Genomic DNA, 17,944 nt, shown 5'->3' on the forward strand with positions numbered 1-17,944 from the left:
CTACTTTGTGAGCTTCTGGCATTAAAGTTGTGAGCGAGCTCTGGAGCTGTCCTTCCTGATCTAAGACCAGAATGTGTGAGCCAGAGACTGAAAAACTGTGAGCTAGCTCACACTAACTCAGCTTAGAGGGAACACTGGTCAAAAGGACATTGCCTCAAGGAGTGATCCACCTCTGGCTGGAAGTTTTCTGGGGGAGGCAGGTAGGAAACAGGGTGGGGGTGGGAATATAGGGAGCATTGTCATGGTGATGGCATGATGTTTCCAGAGCAAACCCAGAAGTGACATCACACCACTCTAGGAAGCAGCAGAAACTCTGTGAATCCTAGAGTGGCATGGCATCACTTCTGTGTTCCCCTCAGAAATGAAGTCATGTTGGTGGCACAGGCTTACCATGTTCCTGCTGTGGGCAGACCTCCCAGTTCCTGTTGCCTGTTGCCATTCAGCTGGGTGGCGTGTGGAAATGCCCAGCAAAATGGGGCATCCCCGGCATGATGATGTCACTTCCAGCACTATGGTTAAGCCATAGAGTTTTGGGTGACTGCTAGACCATCACCCCCAGCACAATGATGTCACTTCTGAATTGCATCATAAGTGATGTCATAGTGCCAGGGACACCAGTCCTCCCATTCAGTCTTGAAGTCCCCACCTCCCCATCCCACCACTTGCCAGGCTATGCCTAGAAACTCTCTGTTGATGCCAATTTTTGCCTGCCAAGTGGTGGTGAGCAGGTCAGGGAGCTGCCAGCAGGAGGTCTCCTGCTATAGCAGGTATAACCTTTCGGGGAAGAAGAGTTAATTTGAAGAGCACTGGCTAATAGCATTTTCTTAATATATTTCCAAGGAATAGATCTAACCCTAGTTTTTCATCGCCATCACCACTCCATACACTACACAGATAATCTGAAAAACGTCTTTTAAATGCCTTACAGGATCAAGGGTAACATGTGAGACATGGCGCTTGTTTTTGTTAATACTTCAGTAAAAGGTGGTGCAAGTGTCACTGCAATTCTGTGCCAGAGCATCTTTTTTCTTATTTCCTGCTCTTTCTTCTCCAATAACCACATTTAAACCTTCTGGGTTACTGCAGCTTCTTTCAGCTTTCTGCTCTTGAACCCTTCACATCTCAAATATTCAAAAAGCAGATCTGAAAAAAGGTCCCCGCTTGTGAGATTTAAAGGATACATTCAAGATGAAACTACTCCTTCCCCCCAACAGTAAAAATGTATTTTTAAGAACATTGTTCTAATCACTTTTTTTATACTTCGGCATAACTGAAGCCATGTTTTTAATATCAATCACACACACACACACACAATCTGTTTCTTCCAAGAAAAACAATGGGGCGTCTTAGCGGTGGTGGATCACTTGCTTTGCACACAGAAGGTCCCAGGTTTGATCCCCAGCATCTACAATTTTCAGAAGGATCAGATAATAGGTGATGGAATGACTCTGCCTGAGATCCCGGAGAACAGCTGCCAGTAAACAACATTGATCTTTATAGACCAGTGGTGGCTCCGTGAGGTGATATTGATTAGGGAGGGTTTGCGGCTCAAGTGGTAAAGCATCTGCTTTGCATGCAGCAGGTCCCAGGTTCGGTCAGGTAGTCTGAAACACCTGAGACCTTAAACAGCTGCTGCCGAACAGAGTAGACAATACCACCCATGATAGCCTAGCGGTCTGACTCAGAACAAAACAACTTCTTCTGTCCATATGTGTGTGTTTGGCATATGACCATAGGTGCCTTAAGCTCAGGAGATGCCTCCCACCTCTGCACAACACAAGCAGAAGTCCTGCAGATTGCTTTCGCCATATCTCCTTCCCTCCCTTTTCTTGCGGGTACACATGGTGCACACTTGCTCCTTGCCTAGGCATTCTACCATTGTAGGCTAAAAGTGGCCTTTCTTTTTTCTAACTTGAAAGATCTCACTGCAGATACTTAGACACACTATTCCTTACATAAGTGGGGAAGTGAAATGTTATGTGTGCCCTGGTGATCGTAGCACTGCTTTGCTTCGGCGGTCCTGCAGAAGTCCCAGGGTGGGGTTTTCTTGCTATCTCATCTCACGTGTTACGTATTGGGAAGCTGAAGTAATTGGGTTGCCTCGTCCCTCACAAATCGCTTCTCAGCCCCGGCACGGATGTTTTGTTCCATCCAGGATAAAGAAGTCAGTGTATCTGTTGTAGCTCTTAAAGCACCTGCCAGATGTCTCCTACCTCTAGGCAGCCGCTCTGCTCATTCCATCTTCTTGTGCACATCGAGCGTCTCTCCAGGGGCAAGCCATTATCTCTGCCTTTTGCTGCATCTTTCTTTTCTCCTTTGTGTGGGTTTTCCACCCACCCATCCCCCTTTTCAGGACAATTCAGCATGTCCCACCAGAGCTGTGGTTACTGTGGCATCTCTGCCTTTTCTCAGGAGTTCTGCATTGTTTGGTGTGTCCTTCTAAGTCATTTATCAAAGTAATTAAAATTAGTTCTTAATGACTGAGCAACAGCCCCACACCTGAGTGAAAAATCCACATACAGAGGCCCCGTAGATAAGAAGTCAGAATAATGACTGAATACAGGGAAATGGAGATTTTATTCAGAAAGGGCATTTGCAGTGCTTACTGTTTGCTATAGGATAATGGCATATTATGATGTTTTGGGGAGTTTTTTTGTTCAGATAAACATAGTGGAACATTTGGAAAGATTTCAGTTGCTCTTGTGTTGTTGTTGTTTTGTGCTTGCTAGCTGATGGTTACATTTCAAGGGCTAAGCTCAGGTAAATTAACATGTTCTCTGTGGTATAAAGCAGAATCGGATTTGTAGGCAAAGGTTATTTCTAATTTTTACCCAACAGCATTTTGAAAACTTTATGCCTCCTCAATGTTGTCAGTACACTCCCTGTTGAAAGTAAATGCCATACCTCAAGGAGAACAGAATTTGAGGTGTCATCTGGGCATAAGTGAGCAGAGAGGGTCATAAATGGACAGATATAATCTCACATGTGATGGAGAAGGGAAAATGGGTTTTTATGCCTTTGGTTAAAAAAAAAAAGAAAGAGCGAGCTGAACTGTGAGATTTATATATTGACTTGGCCGCCCGGAAAGAGGAAATCAGGAGTCATCCTTCCTGATGATTCCCTCCTCCTAGCAGCATTATTTCACATTAGCAGGAGTATAACTTTCAGTTTGGTTGATATTCCAGCACCTAAGATGCGTATGTAGTGACCTTCCCTATTTGACCCAGTCACTGCCATTTTTAAGTACCTGGCTGCTTTGGGGGAGATGGCGAAACTAATCTCTTCCTTACTATTGGTCTGTGCAACTGGAGGGTAGGTTTGCCAACTTCCAGGTGGCACCAGGAGATCTGCTATTACAGTTGATCTCCGGACGACCAAGACCAGTTTCCCTGGAGAAAATGGCTGCTTTGGAAGGTGGGCTCGGTGGCATTATGCCTGGCAGGGGTCCCTCCCCAACCCCCCAGGCTCCACCCCGAAAATCTCCAGAGATACCAAGCAGGAATTGTATCCATCTTGTTTTAACTAATGTTTGAATGCTTAGGAATGCTTGATTCAGATAATCCTTTGTGTGGAATGGGGCTCAGAATAAACTTCCTTGATTGGCTACTCAGAAACAAATCCTCTCACTGTCTCAGGGCTTGTAAGCCACTAATTGGTTCACATCACAAGAGATGGGTGGACACTGGACACCTTTTCCCCCAATCCTGACAGATTTAGGTTCTGAAGAGAGATGGACTCAAGATGATCACGCCTCCCCTTTGAGGGTCAGTTTTTTGTTGTTTGCATAAGGAATACATGACTAGGTAGGGACGCACAAACATCAGAGGAGGCAAAGATATTTCAAAAAACTAGCAACCAACTAGGTTTTCCAGAAGCCAGCAGGACAGGAGGGGAGGAGACAGAAACCTGAAAGAACCAGTGAGAGCATAGATCCTGATTTCACTGTTGAATTTTAATCTCTTCTCGATTTCCCTTTCTGGCGTATACCTGGGAGGAGGAGAGATCTTTTTTTTCTGCCCTCTTCAGCCACCCAGTCACCACTGGCTACTGGGCATTCCTTGTCCTTCCCTTTATGAATGGCTGAGCCGCCGCAAACGCCCTCAAATTCTAACCTTCGAGAGGTTGTCTTCTCATGCCAGGTAGTCCTCTGACCTTTTAAAAAAAAATAAAGTGCACACTTGAGAGAGTGCTTACAAGCAGTTTACGGCCTTCGTGTGTTACTTCTTTGATTCAAACAAGCATATGACATGAAAAAAATACAAAAGAATGCAATTAGTTTCTGTGAACTCTGCAGTCATTTTTATGAAGACCTTCTCTTAGCAGTGACCAGTGAACATCACAAATCTAAAATGAATGCTTCTGTGTTCATTTTCACCTCTCCCCTTTTTACAGCATCAAGTAGTTTTCTGAATATATAAAACAGCTGGTTGTACCATCAGGGCCACAGACCCTAAATAATGCTAAATTGCATTTTTTGCATCAAGAAAAACCTAGTGTTACAATTAAAAAAACCACCCTCAGTCTTAAAAATATAATAAATGAATGGATTATAGAGAAGTTTTTATGCCTTCTCCAGGTTGTATAGTTTTCTACCATTACTGGGTCTTGTGGTTTTAGCCAGTTTGGTGTATTGGTTAAGTGTGCGGACTCTAATCTGGGAGAACCAGGTTTGATTCCCCACTCCTCCACTTGCACCTGGCTGGATGACCTTGGGCAAGCCATAGTTCTGATAAGAGCTGTTCTTGAAAAACAGCCGTTACTGTCAAGAGCCCTCTCAGCCCCACCTACCTCACAGGGTGTCTGTTGTGGGGAGGGGAAGGGGAAAGGAGTTTGTAAGCCGCTCTCAGACACCTTTGGATAGTGAAGGGCAGAGTATAAATCCAGTCTCCTCCTCTTCTTCTTCTTCTTTATTCTCACTTTAAAGTATAGCTTTGTCTCTGGTTGAATAAATACAAGTTTAGGAGTGCGGCTTGGTCCTAATATATCAGATGTGAGTACTAGATCTGCTGAGCCATTAAATTCTGGTAGTATGTCTTGTGCAAATGCATGTCTGAAATAAGAATTATTATTTTGTTGATGCAGAATGTCCTTATTTATTTCCTGTTTGCCAGATGTAGTGGTTAGTATAGTGCAACAGTTAGAGTGTCAGACTAGGATATAGGACACCCGTGTCCAAATCCCCACTCCGCCATGCAGCTCACTGTGTGACCTAGGGTTGCCAGCCTTCAGGTGGGGCCTGGGGATCTCCCGCTTTTACAACTGATCTCCAGCTGGCAGAGATCAGCTCCCCTGGAGAAAATGGCTGCTTTGAAGGGTGGACTCTATGGCATTGTACTATGCTGAAGCCCCTCCCCTCCCCCAAACTTTGCCCTCTCCTGACTCTAGGGTTGCCAGGTCCTACCTTTGCTGCAGCGGGGTAGTCCTGGCCCCTCTCTGGGATTTCTTCGTCATCACGTCGGGCATGCTGGGGCGGGACGACTATAATTTGAGGGGAAACCATAGAGTTTCCCCTTGAATGATAGAGCGTCCCCCCCGCAACATGCCCGGCACTTTGGGGTGGGGTTCCCCTCCAGCAGCCAGATCCGGTTCGGCGGGTAAGGGGCCCATCGAGCGGGCAAACCCCTGCCCCCCCCCGTGGACCTGGCAGCCCTATCTGGCCCCACCCCCAAAGTCTCCAGGTATTTTTCAACCCAGACCTGGCAATCCTAGACTGTGACCTTAGGACAGTCACTCTTAGCCTAAGATACCTCGCTATGTTGTTTTGAGGGTAAGATATAGGAGGGGAGGCCTACGTGTGCTGCCCTGAGCTCCTTGGAAGGAAGGGTTAGGGTTATAATTTTAGGGTCAAGGATATAATTACATCATCCCTGAGTACACAAAACTGTGGGTGATTTACAACAGGTTAAAAAGATACAAATACAATTTAAAATCAACAGATCAAGTAATCCTAATTGCACAATCTCCAGATGGCATCTGCGCTTTACAATCCACTCTGGACTGTTCTTCCATCTCATGGGCAGGTTAGGAAGAGGCCGAAGCACGAAAGATGGAAAAAGAAGAAGAGGAGGGTGCCAGCTATGATGGAAAACGGTTGCTGTCCTCAACCAAAAGCCTGGCAGAACATCTCTGCCTTACAGGCCCTATAAGTAAACAAAGGTTGGATTCAGCCAGTTTTTCCCCCAGTGACAAAAGGATGAGGGGGTTTGACCACAAAAGTAATCAGTGCTGGGGATAATATGACCCGGCCTGGTTAGTACTTGGATGGGAAACTACCAAGGTCGCTACACAGAGGCAGGCAACAGCAAACTACCTCTGATTGTATCTTTTGCCTTGAAAACCCTACGGGGTCACCATAAGTCAGCTGTAGCTTGACAGCGCTTTCCACTACCCCGTGGGAAAAAGCCATATGGGATTGGGGCCTATAATAAGGAGGAGAACTGGATGAAGAAGAGGTGGAGATGGTTTTTATACCCCACTTTTCTCTACCCTAAGGAGCCTCAAAGCAGCTTACAACCATCTTCCCTTCCTCTGCCCACAACAGGCCCCTTGTGAGGTAGGTGGGGCTGAGAGAACTGTGACTGGCCCAAGGTCACCCAGCAAGCTTCATGTGGAGGAGGGGGGAATCACACCGGCTCTCCAGATTATCTGCTGCTGTTAACCACTATACCATGCTGGCTCTCTTGTGGCTGAATGAAAACGTTGGCTGGATCCAACCTAAAACTCTGTACAGAATCGGGCCCCTTGCTGGATCAGGAACTTCATGTTAAAATGCTTGTATGCACTCCCCACATGACTGTATCATCATATCCATTGCTTGCACAAATGCTTCTGTTGCATATGGTTGGCCAAGTGAACTTTGAAAGCCGTGGGAAAAAGCCATATGGGATTGGGGCCTATAATAAGGAGAACTGGATGAAGAAGAAGAGATGGTTTTTATACCCCACTTTTCTCTACCCTAAGGAGCCTCAAAGCAGCTTACAACCATCTTCCCTTCCTCTGCCCACAACAGGACCCTTGTGAGGTAGGTGGGGCTGAGAGAACTGTGACTGGCCCAAGGTCACCCAGCAAGCTTCATGTGGAGGAGGGGGGAATCACACCGGCTCTCCAGATTATCTGCTGCTGTTAACCACTATACCATGCTGGCTCTCTTGTGGCTGAATGAAAACGTTGGCTGGATCCAACCTAAAACTCTGTACAGAATTGGGCCCCTTGGTGGATCAGGAACTTCATGTTAAAATGCTTGTATGCACACCCCACATGACTGTATCATCATATCCATTGCTTCCACAAATGCTTCTGTTGCATATGGTTGGCCAAGTGAACTTTGAAAGCAGATAAAGTCGTGAATCCAGACCATCCTCCTGCTAAATAAATTAAGTGAATTTTTTTTGTGCAAATCTCTGGACTGTTGGCCTTATCTACAATACAGATTGTTAGATAGATCGTTCTGTTATTTTGCTTATGGCTGATTTTGTTTACGGTTTCCCATTGTTTCTATTTGAAATCATGATTCTACAAATAGGTTGTTCTCACAGCAAGTGATGGGTTTTCCTATAGCTCCATAGCTGGTAATAATTGTGTCTCTCCCCCCCCCTTCCTCATTGCATTCAGTTTTCCCAACATTCACCTTGTCTGTTAAAGATCTGGTTTAAGACCTTAATCCTCATTCCCATCTATAATAAGGTATATGAGAGCCAGTGTGCTGTAGTTTATTGAAATTATTCAAGAGCAAGGTTGTACCTCACCTCGTATTTGGGGCCGAAGTGTGGGGTTGGAAGTGGGATACCTTATCTAGTCTTGAGGTAGCTCAAAACCAATTTCTAAGGCAAATTCTAGCTCTTGCTAGCGCTCTTCTGCAGCCATGATGAGAGCTGAAACAGGATTCCCCTCTCTCAGGGCACAGGTACAACTTGTAATCATAAAATATTGGAAAAGGATTAAATTCTCTAGGTCTAATTCCTTAAGTCATCCATCAGTTAATCTATTATCAAAAGATTCCACATGCTTCGGTTTTCTTAGTATCATCTTTCAAAGATGTACTATCCCTGACGAGCTCTTAGGGACTTCAGGAGATAATTCTCAATTTAGGGACTGGATTTACGACTCAGATGCATTGATCGATCGATCTTCAATCTTAACATCTAAGGCAGCTCCTTGGTATAAATCATTTAAATTTGACCATTCTAGATCTATTTACTTAGCCAATATTTTCAATCACAACCTCAGAGTATCTTTTACTGCTTTGCGTTTTCAAGCTATGCAAACAGCTCTTCTGCCTGGTCATTATTCTCATACTCCACCGGAGCACTGCGTCTGCATTTGTGGATCACTCTCGGTTGAGGACCTTCCTCATTATATTATATCTTGTCCATTATATAGTGCACCCAGAGATAAATTTTGGTTGGAATTTTATATGTTATATGCATACTCTGAAAATGAGAATATTGTGCTTCTACAATACGTATGTATTTTACAGAGTTTCTTTGTTTGCCCTTGCAGCCAAGAAGATTAGATCTAGGGCGGTATTGAATGGGGTAGCTTCATGGTTTTTTGCAGGGCTATTTTTGGGCAGGAACGCACAGGAACGGAATACCGGCTGGCTCCTGAGTTGGCCACACCCAGTACAGCCAAAACCTCTGTGTGTGTGTGGCTACAGAGGGAAGGCCTGGAGGTAAACAGAATAACAATCAAAAGGTGGGTATGGCTGGATAACCACACTTCTGGTAACATGGGGGTGTGGCCTAATGTGCTAATGAGTGGTGCTGTCAGGGTGTGGCCTAATATGCTAATGAGTTTTGCTGTTGGGTGTGGCCTATAATGCTAATGAGTTCCTGCTGGCCTTTTTCTACAAAAAGAGCCCTGGTTTGGTTGGGTCAGTTTTTTTTAATCTTACAAACTAATTTAAATTAATGTTAATATCTGTTTTTTAAAGTTTTATTTGTTAATGTACTATATGATTTTGTAAATTTATAACGGCCAATGGCTAAATACATTAAACCTTTATCACCTTTACAGATGTGTGTGCTGTAGTGGTTAGAGTGTCCATCTGGGACCAAGGTAACTCAGGTTCAAATCAACATGAAGCTCACTGGGTGACCTTGTGCCATTAACCCTTTTGTCTCAGGTTAAGCTACTTCACAGGGAGGTTGAGCGAATAAAATGGAGGGGAAACACAGCTCTGAATTTATCAGAGGAAAGGAATAATTAAATGTTGTATATGTTTGGTATAGTGGTTAGGAGTGCGGACTCTAATCTGGGAGGACTGGGTTTGATTCCCCGCTCCTCCACATGCAGCCAGCTGGGTGACCTTGGGTTAGTCACAGTTCTCTCAGAGCTGTTCTCTCAAGAGCAGTCCTTGAAAGTGCTCTCTCAGCCCCACTTACCTCACAGAGTGTCTGTTGTGGGGAGTGGAAGGGAAAGGAGATTGTAAGTTGCTCTGAGACTCTTCTTCTTCTTCTACACACATGGCACCCACCAACACCTTTCCTGGCAACTGCCCAGTGCTTTTGGAAAGCAGGCAGGGGTAGGTGGGGCTGTTTCCCAGCAGGGCTTCTGACTGGCTGTGCAGATTAAAAGGTATCCTGTTAAACCGAGCTTCTGCCTGAAATGTTGAAGAGTTACTATTAGAGTTGTATATAACCTTGTTCCCTGACATTTGTGATTGGTCCCTCCTCCTGCAGCCTGAGGAGATTGTTGGTGATACTCCAGAAAAGTAGGGGAGCTGAAGTATCAGATGAGGAATTTTATGCTACAACTAATGTAGCATGGTTCCTCGTCTGATACTCCACTACTTTTCAATTCAGCCACAGTGGACAGCATCTTATTTAAATGCTAATTAATATCTGCTCCTGGTTGCAATCGTGTGGTACACCATTTTGTGATTGTCTCTGCTGTGGCAGCCATTTTGTGATCTTGCCCACTGCCCATTGTCAGAATTCCAAAGGTGTCTGTAGGCTCCAAAAGGCGGAGGACTCCTGGTCTAGTTGTAGCCTTAGAAAGGAACAGAACCATAATTTCCCAGGTAATGAAGTGATACTTACATTAATAGGGGTTCTGTTCTTTTGAAATTCTGAAATCCTCTTTCTCCCCACCCCACCCAGCAAAGACATACGGAGGAGCTGAGGAACCAGAGGGTTATGTTGTTGAACATTTAATTTTGTATGATTATTTATATAAAGCTGACTTTATATTTCCACATTATGATTAGTGTTCCTTGTTCTTTTTGGTGCAGTTAGTTCAGCTGCTCTAAAGTATTGCCAGTACAGACATTTTTGCAGCAGGCTCTTACAGCACTGTGTTATTTCATTGGTTTGGTTTTAAGGATCGTTGGCTAGTAAATAATAAAGGCCTCTTTTACTGTAATTTGCCCCAATCCACTGTCAAGAAAATCCAGACAGGTGAATATTCTCAACAATTGTAGTAAGCATAGAGGAACAATTAATTTTGAAAAGTTTCAGAGTAAAACATGCTGTTTCAACAATGAACACCTTAATATGAAATGTCAAACCAGGGCCACAGGGGACTTTATTGTCACATTGTGATCTGAAAAACTGTGGCCCTGGATTTGGACTGGGAGTGAAAGAAGTTGTGCTTGTGTGGGTTTATCATTGGTATACAATTGTTTTCAGTTCTCATGCCAGATCGTGTGTGTGTGTGTATGTGTGTGTGTGTGCGTGTGTGTGTGTGTGTAAAGTGCCGTCAAGTCGCCGTCATCTTATGACAACCCCAGGAAGGCAAGTGAGAAGAAGAGGTGGTTTGCCATTGCCTTCCTCTGCAGAATCTTCCTTGGTGGTCTCCCTTCCAAATACCGACCCTGCTTAGTTTCCAAGATCTGACAAGACTGGGCTATACCAGGAAACCTTCCCTTCCACTAGATCGCTATAATTATCCCTTATATTAAATTATAATTGACTCCCCTTTGAATCAGAAGCCTGGCTAAATGTAATATGAAACTAAAAACTTTTACAAAATCCAGCAAAACACAATAAAGGATTCCAGGAATGGGAGTTTTAAATCTGATACGTTTTTGTCTCCTCCTCTGCAGACACCTTGCATTTCCAAGACAGAGAATCAGCCTCAAGGATTAGCAACCAGTATAAGGTGGGGACAGACGCCCATCAATCAGTCTACACCCTGGGACACGGATGAGCCACCGTCTAAACAGATGAGAGAGACTGAAAACCCAGGTATGCTTTCAGTCTTATTTGTAATTCTACTGGGGGAAATTGTTCAAAACAAATTTAATATGCTCTCTCCAATTACCTCTCTAAATCAGACTGCATCAAGAGTCCTTTTCTTAACACTGCAGCTGCCTTTTCTTTCTAGTTGTAAAGGCCCCCTCAGGTTAGTCCTGTGTCAAGGCTAATGTAAATATATTAAGATGCCTGCAAGTTTGTTAAAGCTTTCTCCTTCACCCGCTCTGTGTCTCTCGCTATGGTGTTTAATTTTTTTTTTAAAAAAAGAAGATACTGTGGAAGATTTTTATGTCCATTTGAAGCCATTTGCACCTTTCCAGACACATATCGTACATTGCGCAGCGATACCAGACGCCTAATTACAATCTCTTTGTAGTGGCCGGAACACCATTATTATATGCGGCAAGTGTTTGTCAGGGAGCCATGAAAACACGTTGGGGGAAAGAGGTTAATTTTCTTGGAAGCCTGTACTTAAACTGCACAACGCTTGAAAACGCATAGTGCTGTAAAACACGCCGTGTTGTTAGTTGTTTGGTATCTTCTTTTTTTTTTACATTTGCACTTGCCTGTCATGTTGTGACGTTTTTAGGCACTTACCAGTTTGGAATGGTTCCAGACTCTGTTCACCGGTTTATGCGATGTAAAAGGGGGGGGGGAGAAGCCCTTCACATAGATAACAAAATGTGTTCCAAGAATGTGAGCAACGCTTGTAGGGAGAACAGTTAGGCTAGGATTTCCCTTTCTGCCCAAATTGTTCTTATTGCTAGCTTTCCTTTTTCCAGGTACAGCTCCATGGGTTACAACCGTCGCAGCAGGTAACCAGCCAACTCTTATCACTCACTCATATGGGATGACTCAGCCTCCGACCTTCAGCCCAGCAGTGAACGTCCAAGCCCCTGTCATTGGAGTTACGCCCTCACTCCCTCCACACGTCACCCCCCAGCTTCCATTAATGCCAGCTCATTACCAGCTTCAGCAGCAACCTTCACAGCCTTTGAGTAACATGGTTGTGAACCTACAAAGCCAGCCTTTGTACACTAACAGCCAGTCCATTACCATGTCTTCTATGACTGGGGTGGCTCAGGTGACTCACCCGGGCCACAGTGCGGTAGGGAACGGTCACATGACATGTCCTATCCTGCCTCCGCCGCCACCTGCTTTGCCTTCGGCTGCCCTACCTAATAGCGTCCCAGCTACCAATGGGCAGGCTGCTCCTCAGCTTCCTCCCAACCAGACGGGCAGTCAGGACAACACCAATGGGGTACAGATGCTACGGACTGTTGGTGTGGGGAAGTACGAATTCACAGACCCTTGGCACCCAAAAGGTAAGTTTGGCCAGAACTCTTCCATGTTTTTTGATGATTGGTACTGAAGGGGCTTGTATTCTGTCTTGGGAACACAAGGTGCTGCAGAATTTGGGTTCTTCCAGGAAGCCGCATGAGGGGCAGGTTTGCCAATTAAAGCATCTACAGTGTCAACATTCCTGGGCCAGTAATCCAGCATCGGTTTCCTGTCTTGTGTTCTGTGGTAGCTGTTCATGAATTAAGGATGGCAGTCTGGTGGTTCCTGTGAGAAGAGAAAGAGAGAACTATGCATTCCTTTTTTGGCACTGAATGACACTTTGTAGGGTACCTCAAGTAATCAGAGATTCTCCGCTCAAAGCGCATGAGACGGCTGTCGCTCTGTGCCTTACAGTTTCTTTTTACTTCTTTTGAGGAACATCCACTTGTAAGTCACACCATCTCCTTTCTGACTCAAGCTGTGGTTTTCCGTTTCAGTGGTTTGAATGGCACTAGAGAATTTCCTTCCATTCAGGGAAGAGTTGGACTCACAGGTTCCATTCAGCTCTAGATAGGGTTAGTCACATCTGACAGGAGCCTCTGAAGCGGGGCTTTTGCATATGAGGCAGCAGTTAGCACAGCACAAAACAGCCATTTGCTCCAGAAAAGTGTATTTAACAGTATTTTTAATTGTTTTGATGTTTTAATGTTCACATTGTGGACCCTGATTGGGTGGAAAGGTAGCATAATTTTTTTAAAATAAAACAAAATGCACCAGACGAGCTTCAGAACCATGTTTGGAAAAAAGGAAAACAAAAGCTGTCCAGTACAATCACCCAGCTCAGAGGTAAGCTCTGGCAGACTCATGGTGTACAGTTGAGAGGTACAACTTTTTTGGTCGTCGTCCCCCCCCCCCCATCTAGACTGTACAATGTTTGTTCAGCCTTCAGTTCTATGCTATGGGGCAAATGGGAGATCTGTGTGGACTTTTTTTTAAAATAAAACAAAATGCACCAGACGAGCTTCAGATCCATGTTTGGAAAAAAGGAAAACAAAAGCTGTCCAGTACAATCACCCAGCTCAGAGGTAAGCTCTGGCAGACCCATGGTGTATAGTTGAGAGGTACTACTTTTTTGGTTCCCCCCCATCTAGACTGCACAATGTTTGTTCAGCCTTCAGTTCCCCAGATCTGATATGGGGCAAATGGGAGATCTGTGTGGACTCTGCACGGAACCCATGTAGTTGTGCATACATAAGCAGCACATACATAAGAACATAAGAGAAGCCAATGTTGGATCAGGCCAATGGCCCATCCAGTCCAACACTCTGTCACACAGTGGCCAAAAATACCAGGTGCCATCAGGAGGTCCAGCAGTGGGGCCAGGGCACTAGAAGCCCTCCCACTGTTGTTCCCCCCAAGCACCAAGAATACAGAGCATCACTTGCCCCAGACTGAGAGTTCCTATCTATACCTTGTGGCTAATAGCCACTGATGGACCTCTGCTCCATATGTTTATCCAATTTCCTCTTGAAGCCATCCATGCTTGTAGCCGCCACCTCCCGTGGCAGTGAATTCCATGTGTTAATCACTCTTTGGGTGACGAAGTACACACACCAATTGTGGGAGGCAACTTGTATCACTGTTATATTCTGGGGCGTACTTTTGACCTGAGCTGGATCCTCCTTTTCTATTCAGTTGGCACTTGTGCATTCTTCCAGCACAAGATACCTTGATACCTCAATGGGAATGTCCTTGCACTAAAGGAATGTGTTAGGGCTAAGAGAACCAACAGTAGGATCCAGTCCAGTATCTCCCTGGTTTATCTAGACTCTAGTACCTCACTTGAAAACTCTTCTGCTTTCTGGAGCCGAAGGGCAATACTTCATTCATATAAGCACAGAATCGCCCAGAATAGGCCAGTTTTTTATTTGTTCCCAAGTTATGTCCACAGGTAAACCCAGAACTTGGGATGAGATTTTTTTGGCCTGGAAGATAAAAAGTGAATAGTTCTTTGACTCTTTAAATATGTTAGAAGAGTTAAATACAATGAAGTGTTAGGTTTGGCATTTGGTTATTCTACCAGACATTAGAGTGTTGTTTTAATTTAATGTGCGTATGTGTGTTCTGTTTTATTTTTCAAGTTAGCCTGCCTCTCTTTGAAAACTATTAGTGTTGTACGTATGGAACTGAGTAGACTGGATCTTAAGAAAAATCTATTAAATCAGTATAAAAGACCACAGAGGCTCCATCAAGTCTGCTGAGCTGTTTGTACCCTTGTATTGAGCCCACATTTAAATTATATATTAAAACCCTTTGTGTTGCTTGGTATGAAAGAGACTTCATTACTATGACATTTAGTTGTGGTGTTAATGAAACTGAGTTCTATTTGTTGCTTTACACATCAATTTCTGAAGAAAGGCATTTCACTACTTTCAAGCTTTTCCTTCTTAACAACATGAGACATTGTTGGGGGCTGTTAGTAAGATAAGTTACCATTTCTTAAATTTTCCAAGCACATTAAAATTGCAAGTAGTTTTCCCCCTTTAAAACATGATAAATATGGGTTGCCAAAATAGCTTTATAATTCTGAAATTTTATGTTGGGAAGGTTATTTTTGTAGCCTAAATTGGATGAAATATTTACCATAAAGTAAAGGTGCCTCACCGTGTTTCTACAGTTTTTAATTGCCATGTAGATTGTTTTACCGGAACAAGCTGCCGAATGAATGGTGAAGGCATTAACAGTTCTTAGAGAGCATCTTCCAATCATTTGAATTCCTTGCTGGATTTAATTCAAAATACCACTCTCGCGCTAGTATGAAAATACTTCTGGAAGAGGAAAGCCCTGTAATAATTGCCATTGTCTTCTGCCATTAATTTCTGAAGATAAAAAATGAGGAAACAACGGTACTTTTCCGGAGCTTGACAAAGAGATGCTAAGGGCTACTTGGTATATTGCGGATCAGTGTTCTTCAGTGTTCTGCTGCATGTATTTTGTATTGTGGCGAGCCCCCCCCCCAACTCTCCTGAGTTTGACCACATGACCTCACTGTGGGGAACCATGATTGGCTGGAGATTCTCATTCTGTTTCCGTGTACTGGGTCTGTACATGTGTACTTAAAGTCTGGTTGCCTTTTACATGCCCATGAAAGCATGTTGGTTTGATTATTTTTATAACGTGAAGTGGCCGTAATACAGAATTTTCAGACCCTACCGGCCAAGTCAACGATACTGAGATGAGAGGAACTTAGAATGCAAACATCTCATGTAGAGTAGTGAAGCAGATACTAGCTTTAACTGATGACAGCTGTCAATGTATTAGCTTTACAATTTTTCATAAATTGCGGGGCAGGCAGTTGTTATCCTGTGAATTAGATTTTACAAGCATCTCTATTTACAGTCATCAGCATCTGATTTATTTCCTCTCATTTAATGGTAGAGAGAGACCATGAAGAATCCATATACAAATGCCTGAAGAATCAAAACTATTGGGGGGGGGGAGTAATTTATTTTTTCATTCTTAAAAGCCTTTTCTACAAAGCTGTAATTCTGCTTGTCAGATCCAATGTCAAACAAGTGAACATATAATCCATTTAAATAGAAGAAACCTTCAATTCCGCAGCCAGACCATAAGCTTTTGCCATGTTTAGAATGAGATTCCCTAATGTAAACTATCTCGAGTTTATTAAAATAAGTATTTTTGTTTTAATTTTCCTCTAAGTGTTTTATAGTCTTTAAAGACTGGCTAATTTCAAACTCCTGCATGACAGACAGCTTCATCTCAGTTTCAAAGCCCAGAAAGTCCAGCGTAGTGATGTCAGGTCGTTCAAATGTACAGTCAGAGCCACTTCAGTAACAGTTCTTAAAAGAGATTTTCTGTTTCATTTGAACCTTTGCCAGCATTAAGAACATAAGAAGAGCCCTGCTGGATCAGACCAATAGTCCGTCTTGTCCAGCATCGTGTCTTGACACAGTGGACAACCAGTGGCCAATAACAGGGCATAGAGGCCAAGGCCTTCCCTGATGTTGCCTCCCAGTTCTGGGATTCAGAGGATTAGTGCCTCTGAATGTGGAGGTTCCCCTCAGTCACCATGGCTAGTAGCCACTGATAGACTTTTCCTCCATGAATCGTATCTAATCCCATTTAAAGCTGTTTATTCCCGTGGCCATCACTACATCCTCTGGCAGTGAATTCCACATTCTAATCACTCTCTGTGTAAAGTAGTATTTCCTTTTGTCCATCCTGAACCTACTGCCCATCAGCTTCTAGTATTTTGGGAGGTGGAGAAAAGTTTCTCTTTGTCAGCTCTCTCCATCCCATGCATAATTTTATCTACCTCTGGCATGTGCCCCTTTAGTCATCTCTTTTCTCAACTGAAAAGTGCAAACTCTTCAGCCTTTCCTCATAGGGAAGGTGCTCCAGCCCCCTAATCGTCTTGGTTGCCCTCCTCTGTACTTTTTCCAGCTCTGCAATGTCCTTTTTGAGACATGGTGACCAGACCTGTACACAGTATTCCATAGGAGGCTGCACCATAGGTCTACAGGGCCATTACAATATTAGCCATTTTATTCTCGATATGTTTCCTAATAATCCCTAACATAGAGTTTGCCTGTTTCACTGCTGCAGCACACTGGGTTGACACTTTCATTGAGCTATCCACCACAACCCCAAGATCTTTTTCCCTCTCAGTTTCAGCAAGTTCAGACCCCATTAGCTATACTTGAAGTTGAGATTTTTTTGTCTCAGTGTGCATCACCTTACACTTACCAACACTGAATTTCATTTGCCACATTGTCACCCAGTTTGTGGAGGTCCTCTTGGAGCTCTTCAGAGTCAGCCTTGGTTTTCACCACCCTGAATAATTTAGTGTCATCTGCAGACTTGGACACTACTCTACTTACCCCTAGTTCCAGATCATTTATGAATAAACTAAATAGGACTGGCCCCAACACCAGTCCGTGTGGAACCCCACTGCTTACTTCACTGCACTGTGAGAACTGTCCGTTTATTCCTACTCTTTGCTTCCTGTTATTTTTAATCCACTTTAATCCACTTTTTAATCCATAAGATAAATTGTCCCATGACTGCTAAGCTTACTCAGGAATCTTCAGTGAGGTACCTTGTCAAAAGCCTTTTGAAAGTCCAGGTATATAATGTCTACTGGGTCACTGTTGTCTACATGCTTGTTCACTTTCTCAGAGAACTCCAAAGGTTGGTGAGGCAGGACTTCCCTTTGGAGAAGCCATGCTGATTTTCACTCAGCAGCTTTATTCCCTGTATGTGCCTAACAATTCTATCTTTGATTACAGTTTCTACTAATTTGCTTGGGACATACATTAGGCTGACTCGCCTATAATTTCCTGGTTCCCCTCTGGATCCCTTTTTGGAAATTGGTGTAACATTTACTACTCTGCAGTCTTCTGGTACAGCGGCTGAATTTAGTGATAGGTTTCATATATGGGTTAGTG

General features: G+C 43.8%; 1 protein-coding gene across 2 annotated transcripts in view; it reads left to right on the top strand.

Annotated features, from left to right (window-relative positions):
* Positions 1 to 17,944, top strand: part of KLHL29 (kelch like family member 29) — a 554,920-nt gene that overhangs the window by 265,433 nt on the left and 271,543 nt on the right. For both annotated transcript variants that reach the window (XM_015407338.1, XM_015407337.1), the window contains exons 3-4: positions 11,045 to 11,186; positions 11,978 to 12,520. In XM_015407338.1, coding sequence (XP_015262824.1) covers positions 11,045 to 11,186; positions 11,978 to 12,520 — 685 coding nt within the window. The remainder of the gene's footprint in view (positions 1 to 11,044; positions 11,187 to 11,977; positions 12,521 to 17,944) is intronic.

This window comes from Gekko japonicus, unplaced genomic scaffold, assembly GCF_001447785.1.
Source record: "Gekko japonicus isolate JY-2015 unplaced genomic scaffold, Gekko_japonicus_V1.1 scaffold239, whole genome shotgun sequence".
In the NCBI taxonomy this organism is placed as follows: Eukaryota; Metazoa; Chordata; class Lepidosauria; order Squamata; family Gekkonidae; genus Gekko; species Gekko japonicus.